Below are 27,995 nucleotides of genomic sequence, written 5' to 3'. Positions count from 1 at the left end.
AAAGAAAAGAAAAGAAAAGAAAAGAAAAGAAAAAAGAAAAAGGGGGGGAAAAAACCACACCAGATAATGATAATACGGCGGCACAGATGGAGACAACGCTATAAACTGGGAGACAGGGAGGGACAATATGGCTCCCCTCAGTTTGGGCCAGGCTGCGGAATTGCCAGACAGTACTTATCCGGGAAACATCCTAACTAGAAGCTTCTTCCGGCGCCAAGGCAATCGACTCGCCCCTCCACCCGGTCCCTCAGAGCCCCACCCCTGCCCAAGTCGGAGTGGGCGCTCCCGGTGGAAAACGAGCGGGGGCTGACGCGGGCGGCCACCACCCCAAGACCTAGGGAGTCCGCAGGGCCGAAGCGTCGCTGCCCCAACCCTGCCCCTGCGGCGCCAGAGCTCCACCCCCTGACAGGCAGCAGCCAATGAACGGTTCTTGCCGCCGGCCTTTAAGAACGGCGCACACTCTGCCTGCAGCGGACGCTGCCGGCCTAGCACTCCAACGGAGTTTCCATGGAGACCGAGGCTGGGCCCGGGCGGCCTAGCGGCGTTGCCATGGAGACAAGTCCCGGGCTGGGGCTCCGAAGCCCCGGCGCTCCGCTAGCTCAGAACCCCGCGGAGCCGCCGTGCGAGGCCGGAGCCGCAGTGGCGGCAGCACGCTGGGACCTGCGGAAACACTCTTTGCTCATCGTGATCGGCGATATTGGTACAGAGAGTCAGCTGAGGGCCGTGCGGGCCCACCTTGAACAAGGTGAGCCGCTGTCCTGGCTGTGCTCGGGGCATCCTCCATCCCGTGCTTTTCCGCCATCTGTGTGTACGTCTGCATTCTCCATCCCTAGGTTGCACTTCCTGAGATCTGCCCTCCCTTGTTAATCTGAATCATCAGTGCATGTCACCTGCATCTTCCATGTCGTGCATAGAGCCTCTCTAGCTACTAACATCTCTCTTTCCCCATCCCTCCCGTACACCCCAAGGCGTTCCGCAATCTCCCTGAGGCAGGGGAGCTCTATACAGTCCCTGGGGCCACTCTGGTCACACCCCTCCCACCCGCAGTGTCTCGGGTCGGATGTCTTGAAAGTCCTTACCATCCCCTGGAGAGTCCATGTTCCTACCTTAGTTTCTTCTTTAGGTCCCTGAACAGGAACAGTGTGCTTTCTGAACGTCCCAGACAAATCTTAAATCTCTCAGTGCCAGCGGTAAACCTGAGAGAGTGACCTTCGTGGCCACTATCTCCTCAGCCCTCACCTCCCTCTCCAGTTGCCTGCCTGTGGCGCAGTGCTGCGGAGCCACCTGCGGGTGGAAGCAAGCCGCGGAGGGGTGGAGGCAAAGAGGGGGCATAGAAGGAGAGACTAGAATACTATTTAGCTGTAAAGACCAAGAAGGCAGCCCCCAGTATCTGGGAACTGGCCCTTGAGTGTCACTTCTATCACAATTGGGCAATTCTGCAAGAAAATTACTACATACAAACTCATTAATGACCAAGTTTAGCCTAACCTCTGCCCTTCTTTCTCTGGCTCAGGCAAAGCTCAAGAAAGACACAGGATGGGAAATAGACATAGGCACTAGCCACCTTTCTTAAAGACGTCACTGAGGCTGATCATGGCAATCCTTACCCTCTCCCTGTCCTCATGAGCTTGGAAGTATTCCCCTAAGTCCATCCCCATTGACCTTATCTAGCGCCCTCTTTTTTTTCTCTCTCTCTCACAGGGATTCTCTCCTGGAACATTGACTTATCATCCTTCGACTTGAACCAACAATTGAGACTCTTCATTACCCGGCACCTAGCTCACTTCTCCTCAGAGGTCAAAGGTTAGGACTAGTGTCATTTGTCTCAAGTTCTTGGGGTGAGGGCTGGTTACAGAATGTCAGAGGTCCAGTCTCCCTGGCAGAGCTGGCTTTGTGGGAGGTTTGGGTCAGGCAGAAGGGAGGGACTACTGAGGGGAAAGTTGGAAAGCTAGGAGGCTATCCTCCGCATACCCAGGACTCTTTGCATACACATGGTATGATGGTGGAGGGAGCCTGGAGAACAGAATTTCTACCTGACAAGAGGGTGGTTTATGGACAGCTGTTGACATGCACTAAGGGAATGAGGTACTTCTCTTGAGTAATTAATCATCTCCCATGCAAAAATCCGCTCTTTTGTGTGTGTGTGTTCCTCTTTCTGTATATCCTAGCCTCCTTGCTTCCCTTTATAGAGACCTGTGAGTGCCCCAGTTACCTTCCCGGATCTTTGCTTAACACCTTTCCCTCAGTCTACACAGCCCCACCCTCCAGGTTTCAGGATTCCTCGTTCCTCCTTTGGGTCATCCAACAGCTCTTGAGAACAGAGCAGAATCCTGGTCCTAAAAGCTGATGAGCACCATCAAATCCAGGGTTGAAGCAGGGTCTCCTGGATTGCCGCTACAAGAGATAGTCACACTCTGAGGTTTGGCTCCGAAATCAAAGTCCACAGGATTCAATTTCCCATTCTGCTGAGTGGGAGAAATGAGTTAGGAATTTGAGAAAACATTTCAGGCACTATCATTCCATGGCAGTATCTGTGGGGAGACTGCAGAAAGGCCTATATCCCACTATAAAAGTGTTGGGCATCTGGTCATGCTATCGGTAAATGCTGACACACCAATCCATGTGCCAGTGCCTTTATGGAAAATAAAATCCATCCAACTCAACAGTCACTGCCACCAAATGACTGAATTCTTATCCACCAAATGACTGAATTCTTATCTTATACAGATAAGTCTCAATTATCCAGTGTAGTGGGTAATCACCAACCCTTCTCTTCCTATTCCTCCTGCTAACTGCCACATTTTTAGTCATTTCCCTGATCACTGACTCTTCTAGAGACGTTCCTAGAGAGAGGAGATGAGAGGGTTAATATGACCGATATTCCATTATCTTAGGAATATGTGCAGCATTTTAAAAAATGTGAAGCTGGCATCTCTTTGATGTGACTGGCTTCCTGTGAAGCTAGCCACTCACTGTTTTGAGACTGCCTTCTGTTTAGAATTATTCATGTCATGGCTTCCTCCACTAGCACTGATGATTGAAAATCAACAGTTTTGCCATTTATTACTCCTACCATCTCTGGTGCAAGCTGGATAAGGGGATGACAGTGGATGAAATTAATGACTGAATTGAAGTTTGGTGGGTATGTGCTGATGTTAACAATTCACACTGAATTCTCTAATTTTGTCCTTTGGGCCACAGAAACTTAAGAGTAGGCCGCATTCTGGAATGGTGTAAGAATGAAGAAAACTTAAACCAAAATGCTTAGCCATTCTTCAGATTAACATTCAGGGATGCTTGGAAAGATGCTTACAGATAGATGCATAGTTACGCTCAGGCATTTCTCAGAAATAACCACTAATATATATAAACACCTACTTGATCTTTATAATCAGTTTTGCCATGGCGTCCTTCAGGGGCCTAGGACCATACTCCTAAGATCAGGGCTCACTTTAGTCTACTGGATTTTTTTTTTTTTAAGGTTTGGACATTTTCATGGTGGCCTATGTCCCTGGAGAACAGTGGAGAATTTCCTGGAAAAACCCACATGGCTCAAGACAGCCACAGCCCCACCCCTGCTGGCTCTTCTTTCAGCTGTCCCCACAAACAACAGTCAGCCCAAAGCAGCTGCAGACACTGCCCCGCCCTTCAGCCTCCCATTTGCCAAGTAGCAAAGGGAACCAGGCTGCTGTGATGGGTTCAAGGGGATATGGTATGGCTTAATCCTTTCTGCCCAATCCACAGGCTAGGCAACCATCCCTCTCACCTCTCCTCAACCCTGGGACAAAAGGCTGAGAAAGGGGACAAATACGTATCCTACAGTGTCAGGGCAAGTGCAATCATTCCTATCCACTCTCCACTCTTCACTCAAACACAGAAAAGGAAGGACCCAGTCATGGAGTGTCAGTGGCCCAGCTCCTTCTAGTGGTCAAATCTGGTAAAGCTTTCCAAGGTGAATTTTGAGCCAGGTAGTCTCCAGTGGTGACTTGGAGCCTAACTTTCTAATCCTGCAGAAAATCTGGAGCTTCCAAGCATTATGAAACAGACCCAGAAACTATTAGGACAGTGGAAAACTGAGTTTAAACAACACTCTGATACTTCTATTATTGAGCACCTATAGGAAAGGGAGAGACTTTCCTAATTTATAATTGATGATTGATATTCTAAGACTCTAAGAAACATACACTGAAGGATCAGTTTGTAGGCCTTCTGTGTGAGTCTCCACTACCATTAATGTGCTCTAAAAGTGGTATTTCTGTTCCTTCTGCAAACATGAAAGCCGTTGTGAATTAATACAGTAGTTCATTGGCCCCTACAACTCGGGGTTCTGCCTTGCTGTCTGAACAGGGAAAGCAGGGAACATGAAAGTACTTCACTTCCTACAGGCACCTCCAGCTTTGGGTTTACCTGGGAGCTAGGGGGTACTCTAGAGTTGGTCTGGTCTGAGATTCTGGTTTTAATCTCAATTTGATTCTGATCATAAGTCTACAAAAAGGAGACAAAATTTCAGTGGCATTTGTGCGCTGCAGGGTTAGGATTCTAGGAATGAAGCGCTTTTTCATCTTTTATGCCATTCATTCCTCACTGCATTATTAGATGATGGTATTAATACTATACTCATTTTATAGTTCGGGAAGCAAGCTTTCAGAGAGGTTAAGTGGCTTGTTTAATGGCATGACTGATAAATTGGTAGAGTCAGGTCTCAAATCCAGGACTTCTAGTCGCGTTTTATGTCTGAGCTCAGGCCTCTCTTTGGCATCTCACCATTTCATTGCAGCAGAGCCTAGGAACACAGCAGGTGGAGGGGCAGTTGTGGTGGGTGGCTGTTCAGAGGGTGAGGGTTGAAGGAAAACTCCAGTGTGAGTTGGAACAATGCCCAGGGTGTGGCCCTTAGGGGTAGCAGCTGAGAATAAGGGGGGCTCTGCATTGGCTGGGAAATGTTATTTTGTTCTCTAGCCAAATGTCTACTCAAGTTTCCCTCTTAGCACACTTCAGAGAGCCCTAGAAAGCAGATAGGAGATAGAAGATTTGAAGTGGGAAGAAATACAAAATATGAAGTTGCCGAAGGGAAGTGTTTTCCTTTTGTGATGCTCAGAACTCAGTCTGGTTTGTGTTGTGTATCTCTGCAGATAGTCTCCTCAATCCAAATGGGGCTGTTGCCATGTTGCTGCTTTGCATCTCCGGATCTGAGCAAAGATTCCTCCTCCTCTGTTCCTCCCTGCCCCCCCCTCCAGTCCTGGTGACTCAGCTCCTCCTCTCCTCTGGCTACAGTTAAGGGGGGAGGGGGGATGCTGAGAGCAGAGACTATTTTGGCTTCTCTGACCTTCAAAAGCAGTTTTTGGCAGTCTGGGGCAGGGGTGGGGCTGGTGCTGGGGTTTGAGTGGGTGGATGTCAATGTGTGGAAGGCATTAGGAGTTGGCCAGAACTGGGGAGGGTTGGTGGAAGAGAAGAGGGCAGGGAAGGACTCTATGGAAGCATGAGCATCACTGGGTTGGAACTGTATGCTAGGGCTCTCAAGATCGTCCCTTTGAGTCTTTTGAGTGCTGAAACAGAGGTAGAGACTAAGGGAAACAGCCAACAATGGAAGGATTAAGTTAGTGTAAGAAACATCAGAGAGAGAAATAGAAAAGTGCAGAGAAAAGGAGAGCACAGGGACCCAATACCCTACAAAGTCATAAGATTTTTTTTTTTTTTTTGATCCGAAGAGTACTTTATGTTGCACTTAATAATTGGCCTATAGTTAAAAAAAAAAAAAATCTCACTTGGGCCTGGGGCCCTGGTGATCCTCCTTGGTCATTTTTAACTCTCTCACTGAAAAGCAGAAAGCGCCCCGCCTCTTCAGATATAATGACCCAAGAATTCCAAGTATCAGTGCTAGTGTGGTTACTGTGCTGTGTTGCATTGACACAGAACTACATGCAGCTCCCAGAGTCCCTGTGCCCCACCCAGAAGGGCTAGGGACCATGTGTCTACTCCAGAATTTCAACCTACACTGCAACCTAAAATGAGACTTCTACCCTCCCCTGGTTCCTGCAGATGTGGCTCAAAAGCCCACAGTGCTCACCACCCCATCCCCAGCCTTCATCTCAAGCAGTCCCCTCACTTTTATTCCATTCTTTCAGGTCCCCAACTCCTTTGTCTCCTGCTCCTCCAGGGATTGAAGGTCATTCCCTGGGTCTCAGGGGAGAGGCGGCAGATGGTTCCTGAGGGAAGGGGGAGGGCCCAGGCAGCCCACACCTCCTGTATCCCTGCAGTGTGTCATAGCACAGGACTTTGGTCTTTTGGCTGATGCTAAAAGGGCATTTCTTGATGAAGCAGTGTTGAGGGGAGAAGGGCCTTATGGGCCATTGTAGACCACCGTGGCTCTTTGACTTACTAGACAACTCCTCAGCACCCCCCAGAGCCAAGCAGAAGCATCAGAGCCCTGACACTGTGAAGGCAAATAAACAGTTAAGTCTCCAGTGCCTCGTCATGGACCAGTCCCTCTTCCCCGCCCAGGCGCCGCCCTCCCCATCAAGCCCCCCCCCCCCCACTCCCACCCCAAGTGCGGCAGACTCTTCCCTGAAGCTGCCGGCTGAGGCCGGAGCTGCAGCCTCCATGAGGGGCTCCCGCCCACACCCCAGGGTAAGAACCAAACCAAAGGGCTTTGCATGGGGGTGGGGGAATGCTGTGGTAGGGGTAGCGGGAAAGGAGTTGATACCTAATCGTGTGTGTTTGGAATTTGCCCAGCAGGGTGGGCAGACTGGGGGGACAGAGAGAAAAGATGAACATTACTGGCTGTGGGGTCAGCTTGGACCCAGGACCAGGCAGAGGCCAGTGGGGCCGGGACTGTGACAGTCCACCTCTCAGGCTGGGCTGGGTTGGGAGACATCAGCCTAGGGGCAGTAGCAGAGGGTGGTGTCTCTGGTTCTGCCTGGTAGCCCGGGGTGCTGGAGGACTTTGGGGGCTATGTCTTTGGGCAGAGGCAGAAGAATCTGAAGGAAATGCGGATGTTACGGGAATGCGCCTAATGGGAGGGTCTCTGGTGTCAGCTGCTGGATTGCTCAGCTGCTCCAATGCTGGGGGTGAGCGGGATAGCGAGTTTTTGCCAAGTAAGGCAAGGTGGGGGACACTGTGGAAAAAAAGGGAAGAAAGGGTCACTAAGACGTGGCACGCGCCTCTTCATAGACCAACCTATTTGCAGCGGCCCCCCCCCCCCCATTCCCTGTAAACGGCTTGAGACTGGGACTCTAAGCCCCCGCTTCTGGCTCCCTCTGGAGATTGAGAGGCCACTCGGGAGATTGAGAGCAAGCACTCCCTCCCCGGCAGCTGCCCCGCATTCCCAGTCCTGTCAAACCCACAGGTTCCAAGTCTCAACCCCACCCCCACCCCATCGCCGCTTCTCTTCCCAAGATGGGGGCTCTGGAACAGAGGCGCCAGTTTCTTCTCCCTCTCTTGTGTCCCCCCCTCCTTACCCCCCATGCAGAGGCAGCCAAGAAAATGACTTGTCATGCTGGGGTGGGGGGTGGGGGCGGAGCTGGAGCCTGAGCTCAGCGCGCACACTCACACACACTCACACACTGCGGCAAACTGCAGCTGCCCAAGCGGCCCCCCCTCCCCTTCTGCCTCACTGCGGAGACACCTGCCCTCCTGCCTGCTCAGCGTTGGCGGCCCAGGCCACCCCCACAGCATCACTGGCCAAGGGGAAGTGTCCCTGCCTCGTATGAAAGAAAAAGGAAAAACAAGTCAATTCCCTTCAGTGGGATTGCTGGGGGAGCAGAAAAGAGAAATAGGGCTTTCTCCTAGGCCTCAAAAGGGTGCATGATATAGACCATGTAGTTGCCAGTCAGAACTGGAGAGCACATGGGTGAAGAACAGGGTCTTTCACCAAGACGTTAACTGGAATCAGAGAAGTCTAGTAGTTATACACAAGGGACTGTGAGGAATGGTCAACTGGTGGAGGAAGAGTGGTAAATAGAAAACAAATTAGTCTGTACCACAGATTTCTTCTTTCAGACCATTGTAGCTCGAATGTGTGACCTTGTGTGTATATGTCCAGGGTAGGGTAGGATTTGCCCTTTTAAATCTGAACTACTTACGACTAGTCTAGGGCTAGCCTGGCCCTTCCCTGAACCTTGATACCCCTCATCTGCCCAAGAGCTGCCCCAGCCTGTCTCTAAGGTGGTTCTCATCCTCTGAACTGACCTCAAAGCTTCCCACAGTTCCCAAATTAATAGAAGAGAACCCTTGAACTCTTCTTGGGCTCCACCCACCCACTATGAGGTTTGTTCTTCGGACACATCTACAGTTCATTTCCCCTGCAGCTGCAAGTGCAGCCCTCTGCTGCCAGATTTGCCTGATCCTGGCACTGTGGTTCTTCCTCTTAACAAAGGCCCTGGCCCCAGGCTCCTCATGCCTAAGCCCCAGAAAGAGGAAAGAGCTGGATCACAGAAGAGGGTCTAGGGGACAGATTATGAGCACTCCCACCAATATCTTTCAGACAGCTCACTCCCGGGCCATCTGTTCAACTCTCTTTCTGCAAGGTAACGCCGCTGTGTGCAGCAGTTAGGAAGGGCAGGAGCAGGGGATGGCAGCATCCTCCATTATTTTGTAACCTGCCACTTTCTTTCTTTGCTGCATTGCTCGGTGTTTCATGTGAGTCTGCAAGAGGGAAATAGACAGGGCATTTGAGGCTGTTTTGTCTTTCTCCATGGCCTGGGGAACACTCTGAATCTCTCCTTCCTTATTTGTGTCTTGTTTGTGGACCCCTAACTCCCATCTCCATCGCAGAGGGCCCATAGGAGAGGGGCAAGGATGAGAGAAGAAACTGTTCACAAGGGATGGGTTGTGGGGCAGTGTACCAGGCCTCTCTTGTGCCTGGGGACATGGAGGTGAGGTGGGAGAGGGAGCTGTAACCTGTGGTGGTGGGAACAGCATGATTGTGTGCATGCTTGTGAGCTCAGGCTTGGCCTCTGAAGAACTAGAGAACAGAACAAGAAATTATACTCCTATTTCTAATCTTTGAATTGTAAAAGCCCAAGGGTTCAGATAAATAGAAACAGCCTTTTGGAAAATGGGAATTCTGGCCTTGGATGGGGAATGGAAAGGAGGATGGGGAGTCTGTAGACACTGCAAAGTGCCCATCTCCATGTTTCCAGGCACTCTACTGGCATGAAAGCCCAGGGCAGAGGCAGGCTAGTGAGGAGAGAGCTGAGTAAGCATCACAACCCCAGGAGCCCTCCCTCCAGCTGAGCCCCCCATCCCCAGGCAGCACCAGGAGCTTAGTGCTCTAGAGGGACAAAAGCTTCTTGTCAATAGGGCAGCCTGAGGCAGGAGTTTCAAGCGGAGGGGGTGGGGGTACCAGACTGAGCAGGCAGAGGGTGTGGCAGATGAAGGGAGGAGAGAAGACAGTCAGTGTGGGTGAAGGGAGGAGGAAACCCTGACAGGGAAGGGCTGGAGGAGCCAGTTCCTAGACCTTACTCAGCAGTATCCAAAGTGGCAGGATCTAAGGATTGCTAGCCTCCTCTTTCCCCTCAGCTCCATTTTCTGACTGTACATTCTTTTCTCTCCTTTCCCACACAATGCCTCTTCCCTTTTACTATACCCACTCTCTTCAATACAAAATCCTGCATCTCTCCCTCAGGCCAGAGGACCCTCTGCCACCAGAGTGAGATCCTTGAGACCGTCATCCTGGTAAACCCCAGTGCCGACAGCATCAGCTCTGAGGTAAGGCCAGGGCCTGTGCCTTGCCACAAGGGCTTGTTGGAAGTGCTGTAACCCACCCCTGCCAGTACTACTGCTGAAAGGCCAAGAATTCCCAGACTTGGCTTTGAACCATCTAGGCTGCTTTATGATCCCCAGCCTTACACTGGAGGTATTGTGGGCCTACTAGTGGGGAGCATGTCTTTGCAGTACTAAGGGGAACCAGGAACATCCAGTGCCCTTCCCTGAGTTTCCCACATCCATGACCACTCTTGTCCTTCCATTATAGGTTCACCATCTCCTTAGCAGTCAATCAGCTCACAAACTACTGATCTTGAGTGGGCAAAGTTTAGAGCCCGGGGGAGACCTTATCCTACAGAGTGGCACCTATTCTTATCAGAACTTTGCCCAGGTCCTTCACAACCCAGAGGTAAGTGCCATGTCTGAGTCTGGGAGGAATGAAAACTGGGGTAGGACTGGGGCTGTGGGGAGGGATCCAAGGATGGGAAATCTCATGTTGCTTGAAGGTTGGGAACTTCTGCGGAAAAATAGGAGGCGATCACCTCGCAAAGAGGTGGAGACTAGCAGATTGAATCTGAGTTGGGTTAAGGCAACCCCAGCTGTTTACCTGACCTGATCAGCCTTTCATCTCCCATTCCTCCAGATTGCCCAATTGCTCAGCAATAGAGACCCTGGAATCCAGGCCTTCCTCACCGTTTCCTGCTTAGGGGAGGGAGACTGGAGCCACCTGGGACTATCCAGTTCCCAAGAGACCCTGCACCTCCGACTAAACCCTGAGCCCACACTGCCCACCATGGATGGTGTGGCTGAATTCTCCGAGTACGTCTCTGAGACTGTGGATGTGCCATCCCCCTTTGACCTGCTAGAGCCCCCCACCTCAGGGGGCTTCCTCAAACTCTCTAAGCCTTGCTGCTATATCTTCCCTGGTGGCCGGGGAGACTCTGCCCTCTTTGCCGTTAATGGTTTCAACATCTTGGTGGATGGTGGCTCTGATCGCAAGTCCTGCTTCTGGAAGCTGGTGCGGCACCTGGACCGCATTGACTCAGTGCTGCTCACACACATTGGGGCAGATAACCTGCCAGGCATCAATGGACTCCTGCAGCGCAAAGTGGCAGAACTGGAGGAGGAGCAGTCCCAGGGCTCCAGCAGCTACAGTGACTGGGTGAAGAACCTCATCTCCCCTGAGCTTGGAGTTGTCTTCTTCAATGTGCCTGATAAGCTGCGGCTGCCTGATGCCTCCCGGAAAGCCAAGCGCAGCATTGAGGAGGCCTGCCTCACTCTGCAACACCTAAACCGCCTGGGCATCCAGGCCGAACCTCTGTACCGGGTGGTCAGCAACACCATTGAGCCACTGACCCTCTTCCACAAGATGGGTGTAGGACGGCTGGACATGTATGTCCTCAACCCTGTCAAGGACAGCAAAGAGATGCAGTTCCTCATGCAAAAGTGGGCAGGCAATAGTAAAGCTAAGACAGGCATTGTGTTGGCTAATGGGAAGGAGGCTGAGATCTCAGTGCCCTACCTGACTTCTATCACGGCTCTGGTTGTCTGGCTACCAGCCAATCCCACTGAGAAGATTGTACGTGTGCTTTTTCCAGGGAACGCACCCCAGAACAAGATCCTGGAGGGCCTGGAAAAGCTTCGGCACCTGGACTTCCTGCGGTACCCTGTGGCTACACAGAAAGACTTGGCCTCTGGGGCTGTGCCTGCCAACCTCAAACCCAGCAAAATCAAACAGCGGGCTGACAGCAAGGAGAGCCTCAAGGCCACTGCCAAGACAGCTGTAAGCAAGCTGGCCAAACGGGAGGAGGTGGCTGAAGAGGGAGCCAAGGAGGCCCGCTCAGAACTAGCCAAGGAGTTAGCCAAGACAGAGAAAAAAGTAAAAGAGTCATCTGAGAAGCCCCCAGAGAAGCCTACCAAGCCTGAAAGGGTGAGGACAGAGTCGAGTGAGGCACTGAAGGCAGAGAAGCGAAAGCTGATAAAAGACAAGGTAGGGAAGAAGCACCTAAAAGAAAAGATCTCAAAGCTGGAAGAGAAAAAAGACAAAGAGAAAAAAGAGATCAAGAAGGAGAGGAAGGAGCTCAAGAAGGATGAAGGAAGGAAGGAGGAGAAGAAGGATGCCAAGAAAGAGGAGAAGAGGAAAGATACCAAACCTGAGGTCAAGAAAATTTCCAAGCCAGACCTGAAGCCCTTTACCCCTGAGGTACGTAAGACCCTCTACAAAGCCAAGGCCCCTAGCAGGGCCAAAGTGGACAAGAGTCGGGCTGCCCGTGGGGAGAAGGAGCTGTCCTCTGAGCCCCGGACACCCCCAGCCCAGAAGGGGGCTGTACCACCCCCAACAGTCAGTGGGCACAGGGAGCTGGCTGTGTCTTCACCAGAGGATCTCACACAGGACTTTGAGGAGATGAAGCGTGAGGAGAGAGGGTTGCTGGCTGAACAAAGGGACCTAGGACTAGGAGAGAAACCACTCCCTCCAGACACTGCAGAGGAGGGACCCCCAAGCACAACTGGCCAGGAGATACCACCCTCTGTTCCACGGCTGGAACAAGAAGAGCCCATGATGAAGGAGAAAGAGATTGTCCCAGACATCCCTGAAGAACAAGGTAGCAAGGATAGAGGCCCAGACTCTGGGGCTGAAACAGAGGAAGAGAAAGATACCTGGGAGGAAAAGAAGCAGAAGGAAGCAGAGAGGCTCCCTGATAAAATAGAAGCCAGAGAGGAAAGTGAACCTGAGGTAAAGGAGGATGTGATAGAGAAGGCTGAGTTAGAAGAAATGGAGGAGGTGCACCCTTCAGATGAGGAGGAAGAGGAAGAGACAAAGGCTGAAGGTTTTTACCAAAAACATATGCAGGAAGCCTTGAAGGCAACTCCAAGGATCAGGGAGGCCCTCGGGGGCCGGGAAGTAGGACTCCAGGGCAAAGCTCCTGAGAAGGAAACCTCATCATTCCTAAGCAGCCTGGCCACACCTGCAGGAGCCACTGAGCATGTCTCTTACATCCAGGATGAGACAATTCCTGGCTACTCAGAGACAGAGCAAACCATCTCAGATGAGGAGATTCATGATGAGCCGGAGGAACGTCCAGCTCCACCTAGATTTCCTACAAGTACCTATGACCTCCCTGAGCCTGAGGGTCCTGGCCCCTTTGAGGCTAGCCAGCCTACAGACAGTGCTGTTCCTGTCACCTCCAGCAAAGGCTATGGAGCAGCAGAGACTGAACTCACCTACCCCCCCAACATGGTGGCCGCCCCTCTGGCTGAAGAGGAACACGTATCCTCGGCCACCTCAATCACTGAATGCGACAAGCTTTCTTCCTTTGCCACTTCCGTGGCTGAGGACCAGTCTGTGGCTTCACTCACAGCTCCCCAGACAGAAGAGACAGGTAAGAGCTCCCTGCTGCTCGACACAGTTACAAGCATCCCCTCATCCCGCACTGAAGCCACTCAGGGCTTGGACTATGTGCCGTCGGCTGGTACCATCTCACCTACCTCTTCACTGGAAGAAGACAAGGGCTTCAAATCACCACCCTGTGAGGATTTCTCTGTGACTGGTGAGTCAGAGAAGAAAGGAGAGATTGTAGGGAGAGGCTTGCCTGGAGAGAGAGCCGTGGAAGAGGAAGAGGAGGAGACCACAAATGTAGAGATATCTGAGAAACTTCCCAGTCAGTTTGGAACCCCGATGTTTGGTGTCCCTGGGCATACCCTACATCAAGGGGAACCAGTCCTTGGAGAAGTGGAGGAGCGCTGCCTTAGCCCAGATGACAGCACAGTGAAAATGGCCTCTCCTCCACCATCTGGCCCACCCAGTGCCACCCACACACCCTTTCATCAGTCCCCAGTGGAAGAAAAGTCTGAGCCCCAAGACTTTCAGGAAGCAGGCTCCTGGGGAGGAACTAGGCGTACACCAGGTATGGGCAAGGAAGATGCTGCAGAGGAGATAGTTAAGCCAGGGCCTGAAGAGGTCACATTGGAGGAGGGAAAGGTGCCTCCTCCCAGGAGCCCCCATGCCCAGGAAGCACCTGTCAGCATCGTTGGAGAACATACAGGCTGCACTATCCAGCTGTTGCCAGAACAGGACAAAGCAATAGTCTTTGAGACTGTGGAGGCAGGAGAGCCCACAGGCCCAATTCTGGGAACAGAAGCTCTTTCCAGAGATTTGAGAACACTCCAAGAATCTAGTGAAACTCAGAAAGATGGGGTGCTCCAGTTTCCTGACCAAAGCCTCTCCCCTGAAGATGCAGAGTCCGTATCTGTACTCAGTGTGGTCTCACCAGACACAGCCAACCAAGAAGCCATCCCCAGGTCTCCCTGTGGCCTGACAGAGCAGCACGTACACAAAGACCTTTGGCCAGAGGTATCTCCAGAAGACACCCGGTCACTTTCTCTCTCGGAAGAGAGTCCCAGCAAGGAGACCTCTCTGGATATCTCTTCTAAGCAGCTCTCTCCAGAAAGCCTTGGCACCCTCCAGTTTGGGGAACTAAGTCTTGGAAAGGAAGAAAAGGGGCCTCTAATACAGGCTGAGGACACCTCTCAGCACCTAGTGCGCACATCTATTCCAGAACCCTGTGCAGCCACACTGTCACCTCCCACAGATGGGACCACTGGTTACTCTGTACTGGCAGACATCACAGATAAGAGCCCTGATGGAAAGTTACCTACCAGCTCCTTCTCTCACTCTACATTGTTGGGAGATGAGAAGCACTCACCTGGTGTGATCACAAGCCCTGGTGAACACATTCTGACACCTGACAGCTCCCTCACCAAGAGTCCTGAGTCTTTGCCAAGCCCTGCCATGGAGAGCATTGCCATGGAGTGGGAAGGTAAAGTTCCAGAGTTGAAAGACAGAACCCCAGAGCAGAGGGACAGGGGACCTGAACCAAAAGATGAAGTCTTACAGCAGGACAAAATTCTGGAGCAGAAGGATGACATTGTAGAGCAAAAGGATACAGCCATTGGCCAGAAAGATAAGGCTCTGGAAGAGAAGACTAAGGCTGTAGAGCAGCAGGATAAAGCTTTAGAACAAAAAGGCAGAGACTTAGAACAAAGGGACATAGCCCTCGAACAGAGGGACAAGGCCCTGGAATCAAAAGACAAAGACTTAGAACAAAAAGACAAGGTTCTGGAACAGGAGGACAAGATCCCAGAAGAAAAAGGTGAAACCTTAGAACAAAAAGTCAGAGACGTTGAGCATAAAGACAGGGCTCCAGAGGACAAGGTCCCTGAACTGAAGGGCAAGGCCTTAGGACAGACAGACGAAGTCCCTGAGCAGGAGGACAAGGCCCATGGACAGAAGGATAAGGCCTTAGAACAAAAAGACATAGACTCAGAACAAAAAGGCAAGGCCCAAGAACAGAAGGAGGAGGCCTTGGAAAAGAAGGATGAAGCCTTAGAACAAAAATACTGGGCCTTAGGACAGAAGGATGAAGCCCTGGAACAAAACAATAAGGCCACTGAACAGAAAGATAAGGCTCTGGAAGAGAAGGACAAAACTCAGGAGCAGGAGAGCCCAGTGCAGGAGGATAAAACCATGAAACCAAAGGAGAAGATCCTAAAGGAAAAATCTCCAGAAAAAGTTAAGGCTGTGCAACAGGAAGAAGAAGCTCTGCTGGAGAAGACCAAAGTTCTGGGGCTGGAAGAGAGCCCAGTGCATGAGGACAAGGCCCTGGATCAGGGAGAGAAGTACTGGAAGGAGCAGGATGTGGTACAGGAGTGGCAAGAAACATCTCCATCCAGAGATGAGCCAGTTGGAGAACAGAAAGAGCCTGCCCGGACATGGGAGGACACATCTCCTGAGCAGGAGGACAGGTACTGGAGGGGCAGAGAGGATGTGGCCCTGGAACAGGACACATACTGGAGGGAGCTGAGCTGTGAGCGTAAGGTCTGGTTCCCTCATGAGCTGGATGGCCAGGGGGCCCGGCCACGGTACACAGAAGAGCGGGAGAGCACTTTCCTTGATGAGGGGCCAGATGATGAACAAGAAGTGCCCCCACTGGAGCACACGCCTCAGAGCCCCTGGGCCTCAGACTTCAAGGGTTTTCAGGAGCCCTCACCACAGAAGGGACTGGAGGTGGAGCGCTGGCTTGCTGAGTCACCAGTTGGGCTGCCTCCAGAGGAAGAAGACAAGCTGACCCGTTCCCCTTTTGAAATCATCTCTCCTCCAGCCTCCCCACCTGAGGTGGTTGGACAGAGGGTTCCTCCAGCTCCTGGACAAGAAAGCCCTATCCCAGAGCCTGAGCCCATGCTACCCATGAGGAACGAACCCACCACCCCCTCATGGCTGGCTGACATCCCACCATGGGTGCCCAAGGACAGACCCCTGCCCCCTGCACCCCTCTCCCCAGCTCCAGCTCCCCCCACGCCTGCCCCAGAACCACACACTCCTGCACCCTTCTCCTGGGGCACCACTGAGTATGACAGTGTGGTGGCTGCAGCACAGGAGGCAGCAGCTGAGTTGGAAGGTGGGCCATACTCTCCCTTGGGGAAGGACTACCGCAAGGCTGAAGGGGAGACAGAAGAAGGTGGGGCTGGGGCTCCTGGCAGCAGCCCTCAAAGCTCAAAGGTTCCAGAGGCCAGTGAAAGCCATCCCACCAAGGAGCCCGAACAGATAGAACCTGAGCAGAGAGAGCCCACACCCTATCCTGATGAGAGAAGTTTCCAGTACGCAGACATCTATGAGCAGATGATGCTTACTGGGCTTGGCCCTGCATGCCCCACTAGAGAGCCTCCGCTTGGGGCAGCTGGGGACTGGCCCCCACGCATCTCAGCCAAGGAGGAGGCTGCTGGCCGAAACCCATCTGCAGAGAAGGAGCTTTCATCTCCTGTCTCACCCAAGAGCCTCCAATCTGACACTCCAACCTTTAGCTATGCAGCCCTGGCGGGACCCACTTTACCCCCTAGGCAAGAGCCTGAGCCGGGTCCGAGTATGGAGCCCAGCCTCACCCCACCTGCAGTGCCCCCTCGTGTTCCTATCCCCCTGAGCAAAGGCCCAAGCCCCTCTCTTAATGGTAATATCCTGAGCTGTAGCCCAGATAGGAGAACCCCATCACCCAAGGAATCAGGCCAGGGTCACTGGGATGACAGCACTAGTGACTCAGAGCTGGAGAAGGGAGCACGGGAACAGCCAGAGAAAGAGGCCGAGTCCCCGAGTCCCCCTCACCCCATCCCTGCAGGGCCCCCTACATTGTGGCCTGAAAGTGAGGCACATACCAGCCCTCCCTCGGACTCACACCTGGGCCCTGCCCGACCCAGCCTGGACTTCCCTGCTTCAGCCTTTGGCTTCTCCTCATTGCAGCCAGCTCCCCCACAGCTGCCCTCTCCTGCTGAACCCCGCTCAGCACCCTGTGGCTCCCTTGCCTTCTCTGGGGACCGAGCTCTGGCTCTGGCTCCGGGTCCCCCCACCAGAGCCCGGCATGATGAGTACCTCGAAGTGACCAAGGCCCCCAGCCTGGACTCCTCACTGCCCCAGCTCCCATCACCCAGCTCTCCTGGGGCTCCTCTCCTCTCCAGTCTGCCAAGACCTGCTTCACCAGCCCTGTCTGAAGGCTCCTCCTCTGAGGCCACCACACCTGTGATTTCAAGTGTGGCTGAGCGCTTCCCTCCTGGCCTGGAGGCTGTAGAACGGGGGTCTGGAGAGCTGGTCTCAGGAATGGAACCAGCTGCCCAAAGTCTCTGGGACCTCACTCCTCTGAGCCCAGCACCCCCAGCTTCACTGGACTTGGTCCCAGCTCCAGCTCCAAGCTTACCTGGAGACATGGATGACAGCACTCTGCCCTGCCGCCTGGAATGCACAGGAGCTGCCACCAAGAAGCCAAGCCCATTCCAGAGTCCCTCTGGGGATTGTGCCACCAATGGCCCAACTGAAACCAGCCCCAACCCCCCAGGCCCTGCCCTGGCCAAGGCTGAGAAAGAAGCAGCTGAGACTTGCCCTGCCTGGGAACGTGGGGCCTGGCCTGAGGGAGCCGAGAGGAGTTCCCGACCTGACACACTTCTTTCCCCTGAGCAGCCACTGTGCCCTGGAGGGGCTTCTGGAGGCCAACCCAGAAGTGTCTCCCCTGAGGTTGAGGCTGGGCCCCAGGGATGTGCTGCTGAGCTCCGGCACCACCGAGGGGAACTCTCCCCATCTTTTCTGAACCCACCTCTGCCCCAATCCACAGATGAAGGTGACCTCTCAACTGAAGATGCTCGGCTAGTAGGGAGGGGAGGGCGGCGCCGGGCAGGGGGCCCAGGGGCCACAGGGGGCCCGTGCCCTGTGGCTGATGAGACACCCCCAACATCAGCCAGTGACTCAGGCTCCTCACAATCAGATTCTGATGTTCCACCAGAAACTGAGGAGTGTCCATCCATCACAGCTGAGGCAGCTCTTGACTCAGATGAAGATGGAGACTTCCTGCCTGTGGACAAAGCTGGAGGGGTCAGTGGGACTCACCATCCCAGGCCTGGCCATGACCCACCCCCTATCCCTCAGCCAGACCCCCGCCCATCCCCTCCTCGCCCTGATGTGTGCATGGCTGACCCTGAGGGGCTCAGCTCAGAATCTGGAAGGGTAGAAAAACTACGTGAGAAGGAGAAAGCACAGGGGAGAGTAGGGCGCAGGGCCCCAGGCAGGGGCAAGCCAGCATCTCCTGCCCGGCGTCTGGATCTTCGGGGAAAACGCTCACCCACCCCTGGTAAAGGGCCTGCAGATCGAGCATCCCGGGTCCCACCCCGACCACGCAGCACTCCAAGCCAAGTCACTCCAGCAGAGGAAAAGGATGGACACAGCCCCATGTCCAAAGGCCTAGTCAATGGACTCAAGGCAGGATCATGTAAGTATAACATGAAAAGTTAGAGATTGTGGGTTGGGGTTGGGTGTGGCTGGTCAAAGACTCCAGGAGTAGGAGAAACTGTGGAAGATTGCTAAAAGTGTCTACTTTACCTCTCCAATGAGTCCTGGCTTGTCTCTACAGCGGCCTTGGGTTCCAAGGGCAGCTCTGGCTCCCCTGTATACGTGGATCTCGCCTATATCCCGAATCATTGCAGTGGCAAGACTGCTGACCTTGACTTCTTCCGTCGAGTGCGTGCATCCTACTATGTGGTCAGTGGGAATGACCCTGTCAATGGCGAGCCGAGCCGGGCTGTGCTGGATGCCCTGCTGGAGGGCAAGGCCCAATGGGGGGAGAATCTTCAGGTGAGTGGCAAGGGATGCCAAGGAGGAGGTCTGGTCAAAGCTTACTCAGTGGAACACAGTCTCTATTCATAAAAGAACTGAACCCTTTCTATGGGCAGTGGGACTACTTCCTAGACCATCAGGTGTGATGCCCCATCCCCCTCACTTACCTTCCCTTCATAATGTCACATCAGGCATGTCTTGTCTCCCTCCTAGGTGACTCTAATCCCTACCCATGACACGGAGGTGACTCGTGAATGGTACCAGCAAACTCATGAGCAGCAGCAACAACTGAATGTTCTGGTCCTGGCTAGCAGTAGCACCGTGGTCATGCAAGATGAGTCCTTTCCAGCCTGCAAGATTGAGTTCTGAAAGAACCACACTCCTTTCCCCAGGAATCTGCTTCCCCAGCTCCCTTAGAGAATGGCTATTGCTGAGTCCGTTGGGGTTGAGGGACACGGGAGCTGGGGTGGGGGAGATGGGGCGGGATGTCTTGTTGTGGGAATTTGGGCTGGGCTAAATGGGAGAGGTTGTCCCTCCCCCTCATCCATACCCAACGGGATTTTCAAAACCAAAGGCAACAGGGATTGGATAGAGGGAGGGCACGAAATTAGGATAGGAGGTCATCTGTGCCTGAGAACTCTGGAGTGACACCCTCTCCTAACACTACCAAATGTTCGTATTGGGTGGGAAGGAAGGATGGGTCTCAGCAACCTCCTCCCTCATGGAGGGAGATCATATATCCCCAAGCCCAGGGACCTCTTTATCTCTATTTAGCAACCCAAGGAAAAATTTCCAGTAATAATTTATGTGACCTGGGGCAGGATTCTGTCAGTAAGGTACCCAGAGCTGCGCCCCTTCCTCCATCTCCCATTCCCTTACCCACCGGGGTCTGGGTTCCAGCAGGGGTCTAGGGGTAAACCACTGCTATACTGTCCCACTGCCCCCCACCATATCTGAATGTCTCAATACAAAACTTGAAGCTCTTTTGACCAACAGACTGGTGAGAGAAGAAAGTTGCTTATCCTCCCAGCTCCTGCTTCATACCATTCACATCCCAGAGCTGTGCCCAGACCAGGCCTATTGGGCAGCACAAGAGGGGCAAGGAGAGCCCAGCCCCAATCCCAGAATTCCTCCAAGCTCCCTGACCTTTTGACGTTTTCACCTACCCATTCCAATTATCCTCATCCCTTTTCATCCCCTGCTTGGCTTCTCTGCATGTGGTCATCTGCTGTGGCCTGGTGTGTAATGGGTTAAAAATAAGCCACTGCCTGACATCCCAACATTTGACACCCCAGCAATGTGTGACTCCCCCCAACATTCCACTATGCCATCCTGCAGCTGAAATGGGAACACTGGCTGCCTTTCCAGCCCTAAACTCTTGGACAGAGGATCTGGGAGGTAGAGGCTATGCCAGAGAACTTGGGGAAAATGAGAGGAAGGGAAGAGGGAGACAAAGCTGAGCTAAAGCTGAACTCCTACTGAGTAAGATGAAAACAGGCTGAAGAAACCACCCCAGGAGAGGACCTCTCCCCAAGCAAGCCAATGAGCAGCCCTGCCAGACTATCGCCGGACTGAGAAATCCAGACACTCGTCAGGGCTCGGCTTCTCTGCCAAATGACTGTGTGGAAAATAATATGAGCCGGCCTGTGTTCTTCCTAGCTCCCACCCTCCCTGTGCTGCTGTGCTCTGCTCCTCCCCACACTTCCCTGCTATAGTTCCCAGCTGCTGTAATGGAGCCGCCTCCAACTCTAACAATAAAATCAAGTTCATTACAGATGCTGTCGTGAGGCTTAGGCTTTTTCTGACTCTACACATTGCTTAGTTGCTGGACCTTGGCTTCTACCTCTCTGCTTCTCCTGGCACTGTCATTGATTTTGATGTCTTTGATAACTAGAAGCAGCTCCAGGACCCAGGGAAGCCAGAGAACATCGGGTAGATAAAGGTAGAAAAGATATGGGGAGCCAGCATAATTTCTGAAAATGAGAATGCCAGAGTATGAGGAATAGGGGCCTAGGGTGGGGAGATACATTTGGTTTGGGGTAGGGAAGAGAGGGGCAGGGTGTCTGGGAAGGGGATCTGCATACTCTTGACTTGGGGTCAAGAGCTGAGGACTGAATAGCATCAGATACCCTGGATAAGGGAACACCAAAGAGTCAAAGAGTTGAGAAGCCCTAAGAGATCCAGAGCCTATTGAGGTTGTAATGAGCACTCACCTGTGCATTTAGAATTTCCATGAAGTTAATGCTGGATTTTTCCCTTGCGGTGAAACCCTTTATAGTCATAGGTATGTCAGGAGAGGCCAGGTTGTTAATGTAAATATATGGGGAAGGGGATATTCCAGCCCTCCCAGTGTGCTGGGCTTTCTCAGTGTAAATGTCAAGGAGGTAAAGAAAGACCATAACCCCTTTATATCAACTGCTCCTTGACACTCACCCCAAATCATCAGAGTGGAAAATTAAGAGGGTGAATCTAAAGATCTGGTGAGAAGGCAAGTACCCACTGCTGCTTCACAGAAATAGAAACTCTGTCCCCGACAACACTACTCATTTAAGACATTTTAGGATGGTGGGCTGACTGCCATAGGGCCCTCCTGGGATGCCTGATCTCTTTTAATGTTTTAAAATGTTTATTTATTTTTGAGTGAGAGAGAGGCAGACTACAAGCAGGGGAGGGGCAGAGAGAGAGGGAGACACAGAATCAGAAGCGGGCTCCAGGCTCTGAGCTGTCCGCACAGAGCCTGACAAGGGGCTCTAACCCACGAACTGTGAGATCAGGACCTGAGCCAAAGTCGGTCACTTAACCAACTGAACCACCCAGGCACCCCCCTGACCTCTTTATTTTATAGTTCCTTCCCACTCAACTATAGCAGCTTTTGACTGGTTCAAATTAATTCAGTCACACGATTGATTTATAGTCATACTCATACTTGAATTCACAAGGACATCATCAACACCATCAACATTTTTATTATTTCATATTTATTGAGCACTCATAATGTTCTGGCCACCCCACTGCAATGACTGCATTATTCCTCCTACCCATGCCCATTCCCATCCCCATATCTTTGGGAAAAGCTTCATAATCACACCTGACCCTAAAGACATAACGATAAAAGGAAAAACCTCTTGGGGACCCTGGAGTGTTTGGTCTTTGGCCAGTCTGTCCCTGGCACTACTACAGAAATATATATAATCTTTCCTCATGTCTGTACAATATTGATCTCTGCTGATTGCTTAAAATAGAACCTGATTTTCTCTGCTACAGCATCTCTTAAGCCAAGTAGCCCCACAACAAAAGGAGACCCAGCTTCACAGATTGGCCAAGAACCCCCAGAGCATTTTAAGTAGTTACTCTTAAAATTTTCACAGCAATCTAATACCTATTTTTCCCTAGAGCTATTGCCCAGAGGAACACTACTGGGGCAGAGGGGGAACTTGCGACGTTATATAAAACACCCATAAACCCAATCTAAAGATTAATGACCACAATGGATGTTTGGGAAAGGGACTCTCTTTCCGCCCCCCGCCCAGACATTTCAGACAGCCATCCTAGGCCCACCTGAGGAGTGCTAGCAAAGACAAGAATCTTCCTGAATGCACATATGGTCTAAGGGTACCTTGAGAAGTTGTGAATATTTCCCCAGAAAGCGGAGACCCGGGAGTCCCCTTTTGCACTTGATTTCCCCGGATGGTGTCTTCAGCAGTTAAGTGGCATTTCCTTTAACAATCTGGAATTTCTTGGGATGCTCAGAGGACGTTGGGTAATGATGCTTCAGCCCACCCCTTTATGGAAATCCTATTCAAGTCTAATGGCCATATGAGGAGTCAATGGTTGCTTTGAACATGAAATTGGCTCCCCTCCAAGCCCAGCTCGGGCACAGTTCTTGGCTTCATGCCAAGAGGACTGCTTCCTCAGACACCTCTGGTGAGATCCAAGGTCTTACACTGGTAGGTGAGTTAGCCAACAGAAAAAGTTGCTAGCTCAAATAGCTGGTATAGTGTGACACCACTAATGAGAACACGATTAATCACATGTTGCTGGTGGAAGGGGTGAGTGCTGGTTACAGGCTAGAGACTGGCTCTGAGGGTTTGGATCACTAGATTGACACTGGGCTTGGGGAATATCCTCTCCAGGCAGCTGGTCAGTCACCTCAGGGAACACCCAGGACTGCTGATTAACCTCAGGGATCTCCTGTACCTGCAGATCATCCTCCCCAGGAAACTCTTGGGATGGTTTATCTACCTCAGGAATGTCCTGAGACAACAGATTGATTGCAGAAGCCTCTTGGATTAGCCTGCCAACCTCTACAAAGAACTGGCATGACTCGCTGAGCTCCTCAGGGATCTCTTGGGCTGGCTTGCCAACTTCTACACCGATTTCCTGGACCAGGCCACCAACCCCTACAGGGAACCCATGGGCCAGCCTGCCAACCTCCACAGAGACCTCCTGGCATGGCCGGCTGACCTCCTCAGGGTTCTCCTGGCAAAGATGGCAAGCTTCCTCAGAGATTTTCTGGCACAGTTGACTCGCCTTCTGGCATGGCTGGTGGATTTGAGGGACCTCCTGGCATATCTGGTTAACATTATCATGATCCTTCTGGCATGGCTGGCTGATGACAGGGACCTCCTGGCATGGCTGGCTAAACTCTTCAGGGATGTCTTGGCATGGCTGGCTGATGTCAGGGACCTCCTGGCATGGCTGACTGATCTCCTCAGAAACTTCCTGGCATGGCTGGCTGGTTTCCACAGGTGGTTCCTGTGAAGACTGGCTTGGTTCAATAGGCTCTTGCATCCCTTCAACGGGGAACTCTTGTTCTCCATTCCCAGGGAGCATCCCAAGGCCTTGATGTTCTTCAATCATGTGTGAACTTACAGAAGGTTGATCACTGAAGCCAAAATGGCAGTTACCATCCACTGCAGTAGGGGAGGAAGGACCAGCACTGGACACAGTACTGGAAGGACCACTGCTGTCTGTAAAGCAAAGTCAGAAAACCAAGTCAGGCAAGCTGGAAGAGTAGGTTAAATTCTATGTATGTAGTCCAAATACCAGAATATACGGCCTATGTTAGTCATGTGTTGAGAAAAGAGGGTCTGATTCTTCCTAAGTTATGCAGAGGCTCCTAAATTAGCCCAGCTCAGGAACTGTTGGTCTGGCATAATGTATACTACAGGAGTATACAGGAGCACAAAGGTATATCTAAGACTTCAGAAGAGAGTGCTAAGGCCTACTTCACCCAGTTCTTTCACAAATGTACCCCCACCCTAACTCCAAATTCCCATTGTCCCTCATTCTTACTTTGGAAGCATATCAACACTGTATTCCAATGGTTCATAATCAGGGGTATGTACCAAAACTATGGAATATTTTAAAAAATAAAAATTTCCAGGTTCCATCTCCAGAAATTCTAATTCTGTAGGTTTAGGGTAAACGTGTGGGGTAGAGGGGGAAAAAGGCAATATATTTTATTGAGACACTCCCCATTAAACCTGATGTACATCTTTTGTTAAGAATCATTTTTTTAAGACAATCAGCTTATTTCTGCGGCAAAGGTAATCATTCTTTATAGCCCAAGAGATAAGTAAGCAGGAGAATGTAGCAAAATCTTGTGAATCAGAACAGCAGGAAGGAAAATTACCTGAAGATGGAAGACTGCCATGGAATCTAAATGGCAGAAGTTCTTAATTAACCCTTCTAGGGGTCACTGAACTCTTTGAAACTTTAATGAAAGTCACAGACTATCTTCTTAGAAAAATGTACAGAAAGGTATGCATATGGATATTCATACTATCTTCACAAATAATTCTTGGGGCTCAAAGACTTTACCCTGAAATCCATCCTGGATCCAAGGTTAAGACTTCTAAGTCTTGGAACACATACAGGTTTATGGATGTTATAGACATATACAACAACAACAACAAAAAACTAATTAGCTAGATACTGACAGTAATAAAATAAAGGTTTTAGAGTCTTCAATTACACTGTGGGACAATTCCTACCCCAATCTCTACTTCATTGACCTCTAGTAGCGGACTAATCTACTTTTCCTTTTGTAAATGTACTTATTGATAGTATTGTAATTTCATATATAAAACACTGTGATACCAATAATGATAGATTTTGGAAATAGGAAACCTGAATATCCTGTCATCAAGGAGAACCTGGGAAAGTTGGCAAGCGTGAGACTGCAAAGGCTGAATCAGTCATTGAGTTTAGGGTATGCCAGTTCTCTCTTTTCTGTACAGGACCACAGGAAGCATGCTTCAAGCAGGAAAGAAAGAGGAACATGGTTTGGGCCACCAAAGCCTATTTAGGGCAGACAAACCCTAAAGAAAAGATTTACCAATGAGGCTACACATCTCATACTGAGTCCAAAGTCTGATGGTAGATTAAAAACAAGAAAAAAAAAGTTTACCCAAGGATAGAAGTAGCTTTAATATTCAGCTAGTGGTCTGATTCAGGCAAATCAAAGAGGATAGACAGAAACAGAAGCAGGAGAAAAATAAGGTTTCCAGAGGCAGCCAAAGCAATCTTGAGAAAGAACAAAGCTGGAGGTATCACAATTCCAGATTTCAAGATATACTATAAAGCTGTAGTAATCAAAACAGTACTGACACAAAAATAGATTCATAGATCAATGGAACAGAATAAAGACCCATGCTTATATGGTCAATTAATCTGTGACAAAGGAAGCAAGAATATACGATGGGGAAAAACATTCTCTTCAATAAATGGTGTTGAAAAAACTGGAAGGTTACCTGCAAAAGAAGGAAACTGGACCACTTTCTGACACCATACACATAAAACAAACTCAAAATGGATTAAGGACCTGAAGCCATAAAAATCCTAGAAGACAGTACAGGCAGTAATCTCTCTGACATTGGCCAAAGCGACATTTTTCTAGATATGTGTTCTGAGGCAAGGGAAACAAAAACAGAAATAAACTATTGGGACTATACCCAGATGAAAAGCTTTTGCACAACAAAGGAAACCATCAACAAAACAAAAAGGCAACCTACAAAATGGGAGAAGATATTTGCAAATGATAGATCCAGTAAAGGGTTAGTATCTAAAATACATAAAGAACTTCTACAACTTAACACCAAACCCCCCCAGATAATCCAATTTAAAAATGGGCAGAAGATCTGAATAGACATTTTTCCAAAGAAGACATACAGATGGCCAACAGTCACACACAAAGATGCTCAACATCACTAATCATCAGGGAAATGCAGATCAAAATCACAATGAGATATCACCTAACACCTGTCAGAATGGCTAGAATAAAAAAAAACAAGGAATAACATATAATGCCGTATGTTAACTAACTGGAATTAAAATTAAAACTTTAAAAAAAAACCAAGAAATAACAAGTGCTGGGAGGATACGGAAGAAAAGGAATCCCTGTACACTACTGATGAGAATGTAAATTGGTAGGGTCACTGCAGAAAACAGTATGGAGGCTCCTCAAAAAATTAAAAATAGAAATGCCATATAACCCAATAATTCCACCACTGAGTATTTACCCAAAGAAAATGAAAATGCTAACTGGAAAGGACATATGCATCCCTATGTTTATTGCAGCATTATTTACAATAGCCAAGATATGGAAACAGCCCAAGTGTCCATCAATAGATGAATGGATAAAGAAGATGTATATATACGCAACAGAATACTACTCAACCATTAAAAGTATGCAATCTTACCATTTGTGACAATATGGATGAACCTAGAGGGTATTATGCTAAGTGAAATAAGTCAGACAGAAAGACAAATATCACTGATTTCACATATGTGTGGAATCTAAGAAAAAAAAATAAACAAATAAAAAACAGAATCAGACCTAAAATACAGAAAACAAACTGATGGTTGCCAGAGGGGAGGGAGCTGGGGGGATGGGCAAAATGGGTGAAGGGGAGTAGAGAATATAGGCTTCCAGTTATAGAATGAATAAGTCACAGGAATAAAAAGTACAGCAAAGGGAATATAGTCAGTGGCACTGTAACAGGGTTGTATGGTGACAGATGGTAGCTATACTGGTGATCATAGCATAACGTATAGACTTGTTGAACCACTGTTTTATAACATTGCATTATCCACTGTACTCAAAATAATAATATTATTTAAAAAAAGATTTCCAGGGGCACAAAACCCATAAATACTCCAGGAGAGAGGTAAAAGGAGCAACGGCAAGGTGAATATAAGAGAATCTGAAATTCAGGGGAAGAACCCTTGGTGTCAGGAAGGGATGTTTCTTCTACATACAGAGTGCCAATTCAGCATTTAACCCAATGCTGAAATATGAATCTTTGCTTCAGTCCTATCCAAATAAAATAATAAAAGCCATGCTTGATTTTCATTATTTCCTGGAGGCAGGCTGAATAAGGAAAGGATTTTTCCATCACTGGTGTCTGGGGCCCTTATACTCCCTCTGATTGTCACCAGTATTTCCCCTTCCCTGCAATTACCCTAAGAACTCCTTGTGACTCCACTGTTCACACTGTTACCAAGGAAAATTAGTGATAGGCTAGATATTATAAAGAAGAGATGGGAAAAAGCAGCACCTCAACTTGAACTAACAGCTGAGAACAGACAACTTCCAAGAAAGGATATGCAGAAAGTAATACAAGATACTAGTTTCTTTCTGCCAACTTTTCTATATATCCAGGTTTCCTCCCAAGTCATCTATAGTTGAGAAAGCTGTAGAGACAAAATGGGAATCTGAGGAGAATGAAGTCCTTTCTTCCCCAAAGGACTTTCTGGGACACTATCTTTTAGGAGTCTCTCTAATGAAATAGAGGGGCATGGAGAACGGAGATAATGAGATAAAGAGATCCTCCCTTCACCTTGGAAACAACAGATGACACTGCTTCCCCTACTGGTTGGTTATTCCTGGTCTTTCAACCTTCATCTACATTTCTCTCATGACACAGATGTCTCATTCATCAATCCCTCCATCCCTCTTGGCCTTTGTCCAGGCAGTTCCAAAAGGATTACTTACACCAAGGGGGCTTCTCAGAGCGCTGCCGGAGTTGTAGGGTAGGTGAATGCAGAGTACGGGGTGGGGAAAATGGACTATCTGAGGCCTGGTTGCTGTGCATAGAGTCAAAGAGGGCTGGATAGAGTGGGGAGAGAGAAGGAAGGAAAAAAT

General features: G+C 50.2%; 2 protein-coding genes and 1 long non-coding RNA gene across 24 annotated transcripts in view; 1 reads left to right on the top strand and 2 right to left on the bottom strand.

Annotated features, from left to right (window-relative positions):
• The first annotated feature begins 636 nt into the window (after positions 1–636).
• MAP1A (microtubule associated protein 1A) lies at positions 637–20,621 on the top strand. Its single transcript, XM_042942210.1, has 7 exons — positions 637–745; positions 1,702–1,803; positions 9,623–9,705; positions 9,971–10,111; positions 10,346–18,503; positions 18,645–18,865; positions 19,061–20,621. The coding sequence occupies exons 5-7, from the start codon at positions 10,496–10,498 to the stop codon at positions 19,214–19,216; spliced, it is 8,385 nt and encodes a 2,794-aa protein (XP_042798144.1). The 5' UTR covers positions 637–745; positions 1,702–1,803; positions 9,623–9,705; positions 9,971–10,111; positions 10,346–10,495; the 3' UTR covers positions 19,217–20,621.
• On the bottom strand, positions 4,668–14,679 carry LOC122222119. 3 transcript variants are annotated; one of them, XR_006203606.1, is made up of 4 exons: positions 14,647–14,679; positions 13,189–13,247; positions 6,377–6,430; positions 4,668–4,783 (listed from the first exon to the last, which is right to left on the bottom strand). It is a non-coding gene; the product is annotated as an uncharacterized LOC122222119 (long non-coding RNA). The 3 variants fall into 3 exon arrangements; XR_006203608.1 differs by lacking the exons at positions 13,189–13,247; positions 14,647–14,679 and adding an exon at positions 14,406–14,479; XR_006203607.1 differs by lacking the exons at positions 13,189–13,247; positions 14,647–14,679 and adding an exon at positions 6,997–7,105.
• Positions 20,622–21,804: 1,183 nt separating the features above from the next.
• The window catches only part of PPIP5K1 (diphosphoinositol pentakisphosphate kinase 1), a 43,068-nt gene continuing 36,877 nt past the window's right edge, over positions 21,805–27,995 (bottom strand). For 18 of the 20 annotated variants that reach the window (XM_042942194.1, XM_042942191.1, XM_042942190.1 and 15 more), the window contains 2 exons: positions 27,846–27,959; positions 21,805–23,817 (listed from right to left, as the gene is read on the bottom strand). In XM_042942194.1, the coding sequence (XP_042798128.1) occupies positions 22,871–23,817; positions 27,846–27,959 (1,061 nt within the window). In that variant the 3' untranslated portion in view covers positions 21,805–22,870. The remainder of the gene's footprint in view (positions 23,818–27,845; positions 27,960–27,995) is intronic. The other 2 variants (XM_042942197.1, XM_042942200.1) reach the window with 2 other exon arrangements.

The sequence above is a fragment of the Panthera leo genome, chromosome B3 (assembly GCF_018350215.1).
Source record: "Panthera leo isolate Ple1 chromosome B3, P.leo_Ple1_pat1.1, whole genome shotgun sequence".
NCBI lineage: Eukaryota > Metazoa > Chordata > Mammalia > Carnivora > Felidae > Panthera > Panthera leo.
The sequence above is the reverse complement of the archived record's forward strand: the minus strand, read 5'-3'. Positions and strand labels throughout refer to the sequence as shown.

Coding starts and splice junctions, on each gene's coding strand:
- MAP1A (XM_042942210.1), top strand. CDS start 10,496: ATGGATGGTGTGGCTGAATTCTCCGAGTACGTCTCTGAGACTGTGGAT. Junction 18,504..18,644: donor TGGACTCAAGGCAGGATCAT/GTAAGTATAACA, acceptor TTGTCTCTACAG/CGGCCTTGGGTTCCAAGGGC. Junction 18,866..19,060: donor AATGGGGGGAGAATCTTCAG/GTGAGTGGCAAG, acceptor TCTCCCTCCTAG/GTGACTCTAATCCCTACCCA.